The sequence below is a fragment of the Danio rerio genome, chromosome 6 (assembly GCF_052040795.2).
Source record: "Danio rerio strain M-AB ecotype USA chromosome 6, GRCz13ab, whole genome shotgun sequence".
Taxonomy (NCBI): domain Eukaryota; kingdom Metazoa; phylum Chordata; class Actinopteri; order Cypriniformes; family Danionidae; genus Danio; species Danio rerio.
In genome coordinates, this window is record NC_141026.1 from 8,128,482 (window position 1) to 8,144,070 (window position 15,589).

The 15,589-nt window shown below is 38.3% G+C and overlaps 1 protein-coding gene across 12 annotated transcripts in view; it reads left to right on the forward strand.

Annotated features, from left to right (window-relative positions):
• The window catches only part of dzip1 (DAZ interacting zinc finger protein 1), a 30,765-nt gene that overhangs the window by 10,280 nt on the left and 4,896 nt on the right, over positions 1 to 15,589 (forward strand). For 2 of the 12 annotated variants that reach the window (NM_001312898.1, XM_087255313.1), the window contains exons 4-15: positions 1,334 to 1,418; positions 2,290 to 2,420; positions 2,516 to 2,674; positions 3,658 to 3,786; positions 5,336 to 5,398; positions 5,971 to 6,099; positions 6,362 to 6,410; positions 6,529 to 6,576; positions 9,265 to 9,324; positions 10,470 to 10,618; positions 13,041 to 13,227; positions 13,590 to 13,743. In NM_001312898.1, the coding sequence (NP_001299827.1) occupies positions 1,334 to 1,418; positions 2,290 to 2,420; positions 2,516 to 2,674; positions 3,658 to 3,786; positions 5,336 to 5,398; positions 5,971 to 6,099; positions 6,362 to 6,410; positions 6,529 to 6,576; positions 9,265 to 9,324; positions 10,470 to 10,618; positions 13,041 to 13,227; positions 13,590 to 13,743 (1,343 nt within the window). Of the gene's footprint in view, positions 1 to 1,333; positions 1,419 to 2,289; positions 2,421 to 2,515; positions 2,675 to 3,657; positions 3,787 to 5,335; positions 5,399 to 5,940; positions 6,100 to 6,361; positions 6,411 to 6,528; positions 7,386 to 9,264; positions 9,325 to 10,469; positions 10,722 to 10,922; positions 11,296 to 11,605; positions 13,228 to 13,589; positions 13,744 to 15,589 lie in introns of those variants that run through there. The other 10 variants (XM_087255312.1, XM_087255310.1, NM_001001501.2 and 7 more) reach the window with 7 other exon arrangements.

The following is a 15,589-nucleotide window of genomic DNA, read 5'->3' on the forward strand; positions in this document are numbered from 1 at the left end:
GGGGGGCTAACAATTCAGGAGGGCTAATAATTCTGACTTCGACTGTATGTCAATGCACCTGGATGAAAATTTGGGGGAAAAAAAGGTTGATTAAAAAAAAGGTAAATTATTTATGAGCTGTAAAAATATTATTAACAATAATAATAAATGTTAAAACAATAATAAATATATAAACAAAATTATAATATTATTGTTGCTTTGAGCCTGACCACAGTGAACGTGTTATTTGAGGTTAGAGGCCTTTTTAAAGCTGTTTTCTATTAGTTTTAAGAGCTTTAATAGTTGCTTGTGTGTCTTGAGTTTTCGCAGTTTAGGTTTCACCTTGCTGCGCTGGAACAGCACCTAGAAAACATAAGCGTTTTACATTGCGTTTGCACCGCTCCCTATTTGCATGCACAAACTGCACATCTCCATTTGATAAATTGAGCTTGAGCTGTGCAATATATGAACATCCCCTTATTACTTATTACTGAAGATTTCTTTCGTTCAAATATCCAAAAACCAATAGAATAGTGTTATATATCTTGCAGATTTTTGTGCTTACATTATCCCAAATGTTTCGAAGAATGTTCAAATCCAGAGAAATAAGCAATTCTTCATAATAAGTTTTGAATACTTTTTTTGTTAATCCATGAACTTGATTCCTGCAGTCATGTAGGATGTAACGAAAACCACAACTGCAATGATTCCTTACTCTTTTACTGCGTCATCAAATTAGGCCTTTGTTTGTTGTGAATACTCACCCTCTAGTGGCTAAAATTGAATAATGTTCCTTTACACACAAAGTCATTTTGATGTAAAAAAAAAAGACAATTGTTTCATTTATGGAATAGCACAGTATTTATTAGTATTTATTTTAATAATACATGCACATCAGTGTTTTTATTTATATTTCCTCATAGCTTATCTTGTTTGTTTGGTAATGTGCTTGTTTAATCGTGTGGGGGCGGGGTTAACCTGTCACTCGCATATGATTAACGAATAGCAACCAATTTTAGCCCTATATTTTTTTACTTCTCAGAAGCAATATGAATTCTTTCAATAGGATATACCGTGCCTATAGAAAAATGAGCATTCACCTTTTAATTATTAATCATACAGCCTGAAATCAAATGACCTTCCAAATAACTTTTCCAGATCTTGAAATGTTTGTGTAGCCTTTTATTAACCTCTGCTTTTCTACAACTTTATCCTGTAGGTCTTTTAAAAGCAGGGTGTAATGTGAGTAAAGGGTTTCAAAGGGTATGACGCCAACATTTGCAACAAAACAAGCTCTTGCAACTTCCATTTCATGCTGACTTTAATAAAGTTCTTTAATTTGTTTGTGTTTCAGTGCCAACATTGTGAAAAGGCCTTCATGAACGCCTCTTTCCTTCAAAGTCACATGCAGCGCAGACATCCGTCAGAATTCGACATGAGTGAGTTCAATCTGTGTGCAGTTCAAAGTGGGTGTCTGTTGTGTTTACGAAAATATTAATCATATTATTATTTTTAAAAAAAATTATTTTTGGCCTTTTTTGCTAGATTGGACAGTATTGAGACAGGAAGCGAAGTGGGAGAGAGAGAGAGAGGGGGTAGAGTAGGGAAATGTCGTCGAGCCGGGATTCAAACTCACGACGCCCTGACGTGCCACTGCACCACATGTCGGCATGCTAACCACCAGGCCACTGCGCCGACACGAAAATATTATTACTGAAAAATAATCTTTAAAATATGTAAATACAATTAATGTATATAAAAACGTAATGTTCAATTTTGACCATTATTTAAAATTGAATGAGTTTGTATTAGAAGTTTACTTGTTATTAAATTCTATTGGCTGATCTTTTAAACTACTCAAGCAGGACTAGATATGTATGTATAGTTTTAGATTAATTTGTATTTGAGATACACAGTAAAGTGTACTGCCAAGCATATAAGATAAATAAAAATATTGTTTTTTACAATTTATTTACAAACTTCTATTAAATAATGTAATACTGGAAAACACACTACAGTTCAAATGAATTATATTTAAATAATCAAGTACTTTGCATGTGCTTTGGAATGTTAGTCATAAAAAAATTGAGTGACTGAATATTAAAACTGATTTAAAATCTAGTTTATTAAGTATACCTTATTACTAAAAGTGTACTTTTATTATAGTGAAGCGACAGTTTATGTAATTAATATTATTTGATCTACAATTATACTAGAAGGAGACTTGAAGTACAATAAATGTGTGTGTTAAATACAGGTAAGCACATGTCTTTTTCACAAGGGTGATTTGAGCATCTCATTTTTTTCCAGAACTGATGACAGATAATCAGAAAAAAATTCAGACCGTGAAGTTACAAGACGAGATCAACAAACTGCAGGAGCAGCTGACACTGGTCACGTCCCAGATGGAGACCCAGCAGAAAGACTACACTGCAAAACAGGTTACAGGTTACTCTCTTACAGTGCTTTGTTGTTTAAATTAACACATTTTCTTTCTGTTGTGTAAACTAAATATTTCTTAATCTGTTTTCTTAAGGAGAAAGAGCTCATTCAAAGGCAGGAAGAGTTTAAGAGGCAGCTGGAAATCTGGAAAGAAGAAGAGAAAATGCGGATGAACAGCAAAATAGATGAAGTCAAGCAAGCTTGTCAGCGGGACATGGATTCAATGCATCAAAGGAACAGAAACCTCGAAACAGTACGTTTCTATTTATTTTTTTAAATTACACTCTAGTATTTGCCACAGATTTATTCTGCACTTTTTTATTTCCAGTAATTAATGTAGTTCTAATGTAATAGCTATTTAAATTTAATGGAACTTTGCCAACCCAAGCTCATTCTGAAAACGTAGTCCCGCGGACGTTTCTGGAGACTGCGGAATACGTTCCGGGGGGTACGAACTACCGCGTTTATTTTTTTCAAGCGAACGCTGCGGGGCGGTGTGACGCTGTTCCCTTTCGCGCTTGCCTTACCTCCTTGTCGAGAGCTTCCCCATTGCAACCCGTTTTTCCACTCAGCTTACCGTGTACGTCGGCAGGCTCGAAATGCAGAGATGAGTAGACCACGGTGACCGGTTTCGAGACCGGGGAAGAGCGGTTCCAGCAATCAGGTAAGACAAAAACAGAATCCCAAAAATTAAGTGAACGAGTTTCGTAACAGGGTGAGAACGTGGTGAAATCTGAAAACGCGGTAGAAAAAAAAAATCAGGGCTTTTATTTTTTTGGACGGCTTTTTGTAAACTGTTGCTCGGGTTTAGGGAAGCGAGCGGGCGGGCGGGCGGGTCGATCAGTAAAATTGGTTGAGTTCAGGGAAGGAGGAGGGCAGGTCGGCCGATTGGCCGGTCGCGCAGTCAATCATCCGGTCAGTCTGACATCGGCCTCTGGTGGGTTCACGCGAGAACAGAGCGGGCGCGAACCGCACTTGCGAGAGGCGTCTGAGGTGCGAAAAAGTGCACAACAGCGGCCTCTCACGGATTTGCAAAAACAAAAACTGCAGCCGTACGTACCCACCGGGACGTATTCCGTGTTCTCCAGAAACGTCCGCGGGACTACGTTTCCACAATGAGCCTGGGTTGAACTTTGCTGAATTTAAATTTAACACATACAATATATTTACCAAAATCGTGGATATAATGTGGTTATGCTCTATCCACATAATCACTTTGTACTTCTCTCTTTATAGGAGCTGCTGAAACTGCAGCAGAAAAATATACAGGAAAGCATGCAGTCGGTACAGACACAGCCCAATGCATCAGCCAGCAATGAACACTGGCAGGAAGTCGTTAAACTCCAACAAAAACTCCACAAACAGGTAAGATATACAACGTTCAGATGAAATGTCTTGACCACTATGCATTTGCTAATATCTGGACTTGAATTTGTTTGTTTTAGAGAGGTCTGAAAATTTGCAGATCTTATACATGTATACCCTTATAGAAATCTATGTATAGTAATCTATGTTTTATCTATAACATGGCCTGTAGGGGTATGAACCTACACTGGTCTCACGGTTCGGTTTGGTTATGATTATCATGTCATCGATTCAGTTCAATTCAATATCTCTGTGCATCAAGGTGCATTGACGATGCTTTTCATCCATAATTATATTTTTTTCTTCACAATACGAAGTGGAGGAAAGTCCCCAGGGTTCAAGTATCTTGGGGTTTTGCTTACGAGTGAGGGAAGGATGGAGTGTGAGATTGACAGGTGGATTGGTGCAACGGCAGCAGTGATGCGGTTGATGTATTGGTCCGTTGTGGTAAAGAAGAAGCTGAGCTGAAAAGCAAAGCTCTTGATTTACCGGTCAGTCTACGTTCCTACTCTCACAAATTGTCATGAGCTTTGGGTCATGACCGAAAGTTCAAGATCTCGTATATAAGCGGCCGAAATGAGTTTCCTTCGCAGGGTGATAGGGCACACCCTTATAGACAGAGTGAGAAGCTCTGTCACCCAGGAGGAGCTCGGAGTAGAAGAGTTGCTCCTCCACATCAAGAGAAGTCAGCTGAGGTGGCTCGGGCATCTGTTTTGGATGTCTTCAGGACGCCTACCTAGGGAGGTGTTCCAGCTATGTCCCACCCGGAGGAGGCCTCGGGGAAGACCCAGGACACGCTGGAGGGACTATGTCTCTCGGCTGGCCTGGGAACGCCTTGGGATACCCCTGGAAGAGCTGGAGGAAGTGTCTGGTGAGAGGGAAGACTGGGATAGTTTTCTAAGACTGCTGCCCCCGCGACCCGAAAATGAATGAATGAATAAATGACAAAACGAAGTGTACTTTTAATTTTACCTGCTCAAAAAACACTCTTTTTGAATGTTTCAAACAAAACACAAACAAAACATGTTTCGCACAGCTATCACAGCATATTCGTGATAGACGCCGTGGAGAAAACTTGCTCTACACACACACAAACTCGTGTCAGGATCCACAAGTATTTCTTCAATAGGGATAGAGGAAAATTTATCTTATAAACATGCCAGTAGTTCAACAGTCCAAAGTGAGAGAGAGAGAGGTGCAGAGAGAGAGCTTTCATTTTCTCCCTAGCAATGAAATAGTGTTCTGCTTCACTTCAGTGTCAGTGAAAGACTGTCCAGCAAACTTGCATGCAATGAACTGTGCACAGTTGCACAGTACTTTTTAAGTAGTTGGAGCATTTTAATAGCTTGGCCTCACCTCGTTCGAATAGTATTCTACTGCGACATAGCACATATGAGACAAATGATGTCAGTTCGTAATCACTGGCGATGACCTAATTATGAACCGATACTGAATTGTCCACATCTGCATCGCGGTGCACCGAAGAAACAATTAATTTTGACACCCCTAACAACCTGTTAGAAGCTGAATGAGTTTTTATTTCACACAGGAGGTGAAATGGACTGGGAAAATGCAAAAAATGAAGGAGGACCACGACAGAGAAAAAAGTCTGGTATGTATCACAGGCATCGTGAAGCCTATTAAACATAGCATTAGCTAATACAGTTGAAGTCAGAATTATTAGCCCCCCCTGTTTATTTTTTTCCCCGATTTCTGTTTAGATTTTTTCAACACATTTCTAAACATAATAGTTTTAATAACTCATTTCTAATAACTGATTTCTTTTATCTTTGGCATGATGACAGAAAATAATATTTTACTTGATATTTTTTAAGACACTTCTATACAGCTAAAAGTGACATTTAAAGGCTTAACTAGGCTAATTAGGCAGCTTAGGGTAATTAGGCAAATCATTGTGTAATGATGATTTGTTCTGTAGACAGTGAGAAAATAATATAGCTTAAGAGAACTCATAATATTGACCTTAAAATGTGTTTTTAAAAATGTAAAACTGCTTTAATTCTAGCTGGAATAATACAAATAAGACTTTCTCCAGAAGAAAAAAATATTATAGGAAATACTGAAAATGTCCTTTTCATTTTTTGCTTAATATTTGAAAAAAAACTATTTGACTTCAACTATATGTCCACATAGTCACCAACACGTCTCTCTGTGCACCGTCAGCTTCAGGAGGAGCTGTGTAAAGTGAGCTCGGCCGTGTCTGAAGGAATGGAGGAATCGCGACGGCAGGTGCAGGAACTGAGCCACAGACTGCAGGAGCAGCAGCAGATCATTACCTCCCAAAACAAGCAGGTCAGTCTTGGATGCCAGCACAGGAAGAGGCTCCATTGTTCAGGATATCCTGTATTAGCGCAGCGGCACGAGCTGAAGGAGTGTACGGGTGTGAACACATCCGCACATTTTGAGCAATTATCATTACGCTGATTATGTTGTCAGCTTGTCGTTTATGCGGGTTGTATTTTAAGTTTGAAGCAACAGCTTAGATAATGTGTTGCCGACTGCAGATTTTTGTTGTTGTTGTAACCAATAACATATGGGTTTGTTTATGTGACAGATGAAACAGATCTCGTCAAAGCCGCCAACAATAACAGTACAGCGCGAAGGTTTGTGGATTTTACAGTTTTAGTCAAAAATATCATATAAACATCGTATCTGAGCAAAACTGTCCCCATAGTGTAATAAAAACAGACTTTTTTTAAAGTAATTGTGTTTTTGTTTCAGGGGTTTCCACCCCTTCTCCTGAAACTAAAGCGAAGGTGGTGGTCAGTGGTGAGTTCATTTATTTTTGTGTTTTATTCCTTATTGTAGGATGTTGGGTAAAATATCATAGGTCCAGTTAAAGTTAAAATTATTCGCCCTCCTTTTAATTAATTTATTTTTTCATTTTAAGATATTTCACAAATTATGTTTAAGAGAGCAAGGAATTTTTCCACAGTATTTCCTATAATATTTTTTCTTATTTGTTTTATTTTGGCTAGAATAAAAGCAGTTTTAATTAATTTTTTTAACCATTTTAAAGTCAATATTATTAGCCCCTTAATCTAGTTATTTTTTATTGTCTACAGAACAAAGCATCATTATACAATGACTTTCCTATTTACACTAACTTGCGTAATTGACCAAGTTTAAATGTCACTTTAAGCTGAATACTAATATCTAGTAAAATATTATTTACTCTCATCATGGAAGAGATAAAATAAATCAGTTATTAGAAATGAGTTATTAAAATTATTATGTTTAGAAATGTGTTGAAAAAATCTTCTCTCTGTTGAACAGACATTGAGGAAAAAACATACTGGGGGGCTATTAATTTAGGAGGGCTAATAATTTTGACTATAAAATATATTTACAGATATTATGATTATTTAATGTCAGTGAGGGCAGACGTTTTACTAAACACATTTAATGTTTAAGTAGGACAACAACTCGAGGACACTACTGTTAAAAGTTTATGGTTATCATATTGTTTTGCATATTGTGGAATAAACAGTAAAGATCTAACTTTTTATTATTATAATGTGAATGGATGCTGGACATCAGGGAGTGAGGATCCAAACGCAGGATTTTCTTTTATACAGGTCAGTCACAATCAGGAACAAACAGAGGTATGCAGGAAAATCTCGAGTCGTAGTCAAATACACAGGCGATAGATAGTACAGGCTGGCAGCAGGCAACGTAAACAAACAAACAAGGCGAGGGTCAAAAAAAAAAACACGGGAAGGAAATGTAATGTTCACAAAACTGTTTAACAAGACTCAGCAACTACTGTGTGTTTGTGTGCTGACTTTTTAGCCCATGTAATCAGTTCATGAGCGGCTTCAGCTGTGAGTGTTTGCAATAAGACACAATCTAGGCCAGGTTTGTGAGTGCTGCATGACTGGATCCTGTAGTTCTTTTGCTGGCAGATTTGTAGTTCTCCAGCAATCTGCATGGGCTAGATTGCTGGTGACTGTGACAATTATATTAACAGAATTGTATATTTTGTTATATACTGTTTTGAATTTGAATTTATTCGGATAAAGATACACCACTGGCCAAAAATATTAGTCACTTTTTCACACAAGCCAAAACCGTGCTTTTTAATCCAAAGTGCAGCAAAACTAAAACAAAACAAAAAAAAAAAATAGTTCTATTATTTAAAAAAAAACTGTTTTCTATTTGAATGTTTTAAAATGTTTTTATTTTTTTATTTTACTAATTTAGTAAATTTCCTCCTGAAATTTCAAAGCTGAATTTTTAGCATAATTACTCCAGTCACATGATCCATCAGAAATTGTTCTAATATTTGGTTTGCTGCTCAAAAAAACCCCAGTTAATATTATGAAAAATTTTAAAACAGCTTTCTTATTCAGCTTTTGGATGAATGTGAAGTTTAGAAGAACATCATTTGTCTGAAATAGAAACCTAACATAAATGTCTTTATCTTCACTTTTGTGAAGTAAAATGATTAATTTCTTTATTTTCTTTGCAAAAAACATGAATCTAACAGTAGTTTTTAAATAGTGTATAATGCTGCAAATGTGTTTTTTTATTTCAGAAAAATGCTGATCTTTCTGTTCATGAAAGAGTCCTAAAATAAATTACTCTATTGTTAACAAAAATTGATAATAATATTCATAATAATAATAAATGTTTCTTAAGCAGCAAATCAGTATATTAGAACAATTTACAAAGTATAATGTGACTGGAGTAATATTGCTAAAAGTTATTCAGCTTTGAAGTCACAACCATAAATGACATTTTCAGAGTGTTACTGTCTTTGCTGTTTGGATCAAATAAATGCAGGCTTGTTGAGCTGAAGAGTCTTCTAATAAAAACATTAAAAATCCTACTTCTTCACAGCTTTTGACTGGCAGCTTCTGTACTTCAGTCTTATTGTCCTTCAGAAATGATGGCAATATGCTGATCTTGTGCTCCTGAAAAATTATTATCAACGATGAAAACAGTTGCACTGCTTCATATTTTTGTGGAAACTGTTATATATATGTTAAGGTCAATATTATTAGCCCCTTTAAGCAATTAATTGTCTACAGAACAAACCACGGTTATACAATGTCTTGCCTAATTCCTCTAACTCTCCTAGTTAAGTCTTTAAATTGCTCTTTAAGCTGAATACTAGTATCTTGAAAAATATGTAATAAAATATGATGTACTGTCATAAGACAAAAGGAATCAGTTATTAGAAATGAGTTATATTTATGTTTAGAAATGTGCTTTGAAATCTTCTATTCGTTGAACAGAAATTGGGCAAAAACTAAAAAGGGAGGCTAATATTATTTACTTTAAATGTAGATGGCTTCAGGACCTTTTTTACATACATTAAAAAATGTGTTTTAATCAGCTCTTAAGCAAGCATGGGGTCAGTATGGGTAATATCAGTTCAGAATAAAAGAGTTAGATCTGAATTATGGTGTAACCCCTTTACTCTTCTCTGACCTCTCCGCGCTGTCCTATCAGAGCAGTCCAACTCAGTGCATAAGCTGGATCCTATAGTGGAGCTGTCAGAAGAGGACAAAGGTAATCATCGAGTACAGTGTAGTCTGTGGCATGAACGCATCCCGTCTGCATGATGGATCTGTCGCTCAGCTCGGCGTGCATTATTTGAGTGTGTGTCGTAACTTTGGCATGAGCGGGAAAATGCAAGTTACAGCATGCGTGTGATCAGTGGGCAGCTCAGAGTTAGAGAATGAATATGTCAGTGTGGAGCTACAGGGAATGTATGGGTTTTAATTGATGTTCCTTGTTGATTATATGTTTGAAAGTTGCCATACAATTGCAGTGGCTTATCCGTTCTTTCTTTATACAAAGTCAGACTAAATAATTTAAAAAATCTCACGTTTAACCCTCTGTTGCTACTATCTAGCAGTAACATTTGAATCATTTGAATCTTACTTAAAGGGATAGTTCACCCATAAATGACGAATACATAATACATGTAATTTATTCTCCCTCATGTGGCTTTTTAATATCTTCGTTTGTTGTATTTGAAACAACAATAAATAATGGGAGCATTTGTATTATCTAAAAACTATACTAAAGCTCATTTCAAGAGTTCACACTTAGCTGATGATTGATTATAAAGCGTGTTTAGCATGATGTCCCAGGAGTGAGCCCTGAGCTCATAAGATCCTCGAGCCCGAGGCTCCCTCCTGTTGTAGGGCGAGAGGGGAGTTTGAGCTCAGGTAGATCTCGAAAACTCCCCTGCTGTAGTACACCTAATGAATTAAGCAGCTTATTTAATAATAATAATAAGAAGAAATGCTCCCCGAGCTCCAAATCAGCTTTTCTGGATGATTCATGAAGGATCATGTATCACTGGAATAAATAACTTTTTTTTTAAGTCACCAATCAAGAAAATTATTATTTTAAATTGTGATGCTTTCACATGTCTTTTCCTGTAGTTTTGATTTAAAAAAGTAACTTGATTGGAGATGCAAGCGTGCATATAATTAAAACTTTGTCACTTTGCAGCATTATAATGGCGGTTTTATAAAACAATTCCATTCAGTCCTCCATAATCGAGCTGTGTATTTTCTTCTGACTAAGAAGTTTTTTGGAACGTGATGCTGAATCTGCCACTGCAATTGGAGAATGACAAAAAATGTGCCATTTTGTATGTCGAACACAGACTACCATGATCATTCCTATCCTTTTTTTTTCAGATTCCTCAAGCATCTCTGAAAGTCCGACGGAAAACAGGTCTTGGCAGAAGGAGGTGCAAGAGCTGCTGAAGAATCCGGGTTTGAGGAGAGACATGCGTCTGGCAGCTCAGCACAACCTGGATGATAGACTGCAGAGCTTAGGCATCAAGGTTAGTGTTTACACCTTTTTAGGGGGTTTCTGACAACCTACTATTTAATGGCATCTTTTCTCAAATCTTGCAGCAGTAAATATGACATACAGGGTTCTTACGGGTGCTGGATATCCTTGAAAATGCTTGAATTTTAGATTTTGAAAGATGTCCTTAAAATTTTATTTGTAATTCTGCTGTCAAATTTTGTTCTTAAATAGATAATTAATAGTAACTAAATAGTATTTAAATAAAATAGTACTTTTTCTTTTACATAAAATGCTATCTGCCAGTTTTTTTTAATCAGTGGCCTTTGCTTAAACAGCGAGAAGACAGAATGCATGGAGAATACAACTCCATGAGTGAACAATGCATGAAATAAAATAAATATACATTTAAAATGAAATATGACACATTGAAGATGCTTGCAAATGATCAAATGACACATTTAAGATGTGAGCAAATCTAGTTCGTGCTAGTCTTATATAGTGTTATGGAAAATAATTAATTAGCAGTTGTTCAGCAAATTTCTATACAAGTAAATGAATGCTAATACAGGGCTCGAAATTGCGACCATTTTGGTCACATATGCGCCCGAAATTTTATTTATGCGACCTCAAAATATATTTGGGAGCACTTTTGCGAGTGCTTAAAATTGTTGTGTGCGATCAGTTTTTACTCCAAAATGTTCACCACATGCGCGGATTCGTGAGACATTTTACGCAGAATGCATCTCTAAGCTGTTTGTCTGCACCTGAAACGCGAAACGCAGCATTCAGGAATGGTTTACAACAGTTGTCATGTCAACTTGCTGCAGTAAACAAAGCCAAGTCCGAAATGCTTGCCCCGCCTACGCGCTCTTCTTATTGGCCCACCACTGCTCTAGCACTGAACGCGAATGATTGGTTAATATCAGCTGTCAATCACTCAGCGAGTGCCTTCTGGCTTGGGATGACAGAGAGAGCTACTACCGCGAAAAATTGTAAAGCGCTGAAGATGAGAATGAAGATAACACTGACAGATTTTGTTTTTGAAACCATGGCATCTGAAGTTATAAATAATGACACATCGTACTAGTGACCATGTGCTGAATGTTAATCTACCACCTACACTTTTCGAAAAGTGGATAAAAGACTTTCATTGGCTTCAAGTCTGTGGGATGGAATTTTCAGGTAACTGTTTGCCACATCTAGCACGCGAGCTTCTGTTTAATCCTTTATATAATTGCCAGATGCTGTCTGCCATGCAAGTGGCAGCTATATGTAAAATTTAACACAACGTACATCATCGCAAACGGGCTTACACTGAGTAAAGTAATATCTAACCCGGGCTCATTGTGGAAACGTAGCCCCGCAGACGTTTCTGCGGACCGCGAGATACGTCCCGGGAGGTACATATTCGAGCGTTTTTTGTTTTCGCCGAGCCGCGAGAGGCCGCTGTGCGCGCTTTTTCGCGTCTCGGGCGCCTCTCGGGAGCGCGCTCCGTTCGCGCCCGCGCTGTTCTCACGCGAAAAGCCGCCAGATCGGCCAACCCGGCCGCCCTCCTCTTCCTCCTCCTCCTCCTCCTTCACTAAACCCAAGCGACGGTTTTCAAAAGCTGTCCAGAAAAAAACAAAAACAAAAGCCCTCGTCTTCGATTTAGACCGCGTTTTCGGATCCCGCCACGTTCTCGCCCTTATTTTTCGGATTCTGTTTTTCATCTTACCTGATTTCTGTAACCGCTGTTCCCCAGACTCGATCCCGGTCGTCGTCCTTACGGCCGGCTCCTCCTCCTCAGGGGCCTCAGCTCCGCCGACGCAACGCTGTGAGCTAAGCGGACAAACTGGTTGCATCGGGAAAGCCCTCCACTCGGAGGTGAGCCGTCGGCCAGCAAGCGCGAAGAGGAGGAGAGGAGTGGCGCTACACCACCCCGCAGCGTTCGCTCGAAAAAAACTAAACGCAGCCGTACGTACCTCCAGCCACGTAAATCGCGGTCTCCAGAAACTTCCGCGGGGCTACGTTTCCAGAATGAGCTTGGGTTGGCAATATCGCTACTCATGAAGACCGGTATGGCTATTAGCATGATGTAACGTTATGCATAATGCATAATGCATAAGTTACGTTTTAAAAATCTATTTTCTTGTGATAACGGGATTTTGTTGAAACATATTTTCCTCACGCTTGCATATATATTTTTTTGCTTGTTAGTTTGATTAGTGTTGATTTCAAATCTTATAAATATGTTTGTAGTAACGGTGCTCAAAATTGTTGGGTGCGACTAAATTTTGCCTCATGCGCCTAAATTTTTAAAGTTCGGAGCACCTCTCCTACCAAGCAAAAAGGTTAATTTCGAGCCCTGTAATATAATGGTAGGGGAAACTCTGAAGGGGGTACATGACCAACCGAATGAACAAAAACATGATGTGAACAAAAAGAGTAACCTCAGTTTCTGTTGTGCTGTTCAGGGAGTCAGTGGTCTGTCTAAAAACCTCTATAAGAGCAGCATGACCCAGATTATCAGCGATCGGCGGAAAAAACTGGAGGAGGATCCTGTTTATCGAAGGGCACTGAAGGAGATCAGCCATAAACTGGAGCAGAGGGTGAAGGAGAGGAACACAGAGCAGCCTGTCAAACCCAAACTACATGAACAAGGTCAGGATCTTTGATTTCACACACAGTATCAAAGCTGAGATATTTTTATTTGGTTCTTCTTAACAGGTTTATCTGTTACTAAAACAAATAGAGTAAACATTGCATTTAATTTTCTCTCCACCTGTACAATGTAAAAACATATATTTAATGTACACAATAAGTACATTGTATTAATTAATTTCAGTGTAATTACATGTTAGTTAAGGACAATTAATATAAAGGAGGATATTATTGGCTGTTTTTTATGTGTTTTTTTTTTTTTTGGATGTACTTGATGTCAGTTTTTTGACGTTTTGACATTAAGGTGACTGCTGGGTTGCTTTTTATTTTTACAGTAAAGCTGATGTCTTGTTTTCTTACAGTGGTTCAGTCCAGACCCAGATCCAGCAGTTTTCCATCGACAGTAACTCGAGTGATGTCTGGCCCTGCTTCTAAACAGCAAAGAACCCCTCAGCCTGTCCCACGCAGCAGATCCAACGTCCCACACAAGACCTCCACACCACTGCAGCATCGCAGGTACAGGACTGAAGTGTTCAGGAGAGAATCAGTGATCATAGTCAATTTTAAAAACTGTTTCAAAAATTATGTGTAAAGTCTTGTGCTTTGAGGGATAGCGACAGATTAAAAGGGACAGTTCTGATCCTTTTACTGTGTCATCAAAGATGAGATTATTTGGCATGTAAACTATGGCTGTGCAATGTTGGAAAAAACTGACATTGCAATGTTTTGTTTTTCTGTGCTATGTGAAGTTTATTCATAAACTAATTTCGAGAGGATCACGTGCTTATGAATCATCACGGCCAGTCTCGCATTTGCTAATCACTATCTTCCAATCATATGAGCCCTAAGCTACTATAAATAGCCTCAGTTTTCAGTTCACTTTATCTTCGTTTGGAAGAAACCCCCCTCCACCCCTATTCTCCTCCTTTACCTGTGATTGGGCGGCACGGCGGTCCAGTGGTTAGCACTGCGAGCCACACAGCAAGAATACTGCCGGCCCTAGTTCCATAGGTCCGGTGGGTGTTTCTGTGAGGAGTTTGTATGTCTTCCCCGTGTCCGCGTGGGTTTTCCCCAGGTTCTCCGGTTTCCTCCCACCATACAAAGACATTCAACATACATAACAATCAAGCTTGTCTAATCCCTTACGTTCCCTTAGCTACAGCGGCAGGGGAGTTCTGAGATCCACTGAGCTCGGGCTCCCCTCTTGCTCTGCCAACGGGAGGAAGCCCCGGGCTCGAGGAGCCCTTGAGCTCGGGGCTCTCTCCCGGGACAGCATGCCAAATAAGCTTTGTAAATCATCAGCTAAGTGTGAACTCTTGAAATGATGTGATAAGAATATAATTTTATTACGTGTATTGCTCTATATGAAAAGAAAGCAAATAAAATGTGCGTTTTTTTATGGTTTTCTGGAGAGCCTAACTGTATTAAGGTGCAGAAACTGAATGTAAATAAATAACACTGTATAGTTTAAAGTCTTCATAGTGTAAAAATTAATATGATTAAACTTTGTTAAAGCTACAAACTGTACAATTTCTCATACATAAATGGTTTGAATTTGCTTAAAATCGTTTAGTCAAAAGCCTTAAAACACAAGCAAATAAAAAAATGTCCTCTATTAAGGTTAAACTTCGCAATGGCACCACAATGTTCTGAACTGTAGTTCCTGGTGTACTATTATCCCAACTCGACATTTCCGATTTCACGATGCAAAAATTGCAGATGTGCCCAATGCAATATCTATATTTAAAAAATCTTAGAATACACGACATGTCACTTGTATAGTTTTGAATGGGGAAAAGTGTAATGGTCAATCCGCTTGATAAGTGGTGACGTGTTGGTGACGTATGTAATACTGTTTCCGGGTCCAAGCCGCCATTCATTTGAACTCATCACACATTAAAGTTAATTTTAGATAAAGTCATAGTGTACACAACAATCTCTGGGCTTGCTGCATCACAAATACCAAAAACAATTTATAATAAAAGAATCACATTCTGGCCATTGGATATTAGGCATGGACATTATATTGCGATCGTAATTTTCGAAAGTATTAAATCGCTTTGTAAACGTTTATTACTACCATTTTACGAGCCTCCCCATTCAGTTGAATAGAGCGCTTGGACCCGGAAGCCGCTTAGCGTGACGTCACACTTAAGAAGCGGATAAGGCGAATGAAGCCCCGCCTTTTAGTACAAGAGCCAATCATCGATCTCTATAAACTGATGGACCTCCAGGGGAGGGGTTCGGACCAGACGTGAGTTTCTACAACAGTTTCTGCAGATTTTATGTTATTTGAACATTTAGAAACAAAAGTAAACAGACAGTTGTTTAATTTTATTGGTGATTTCAAATAAGAAATTTA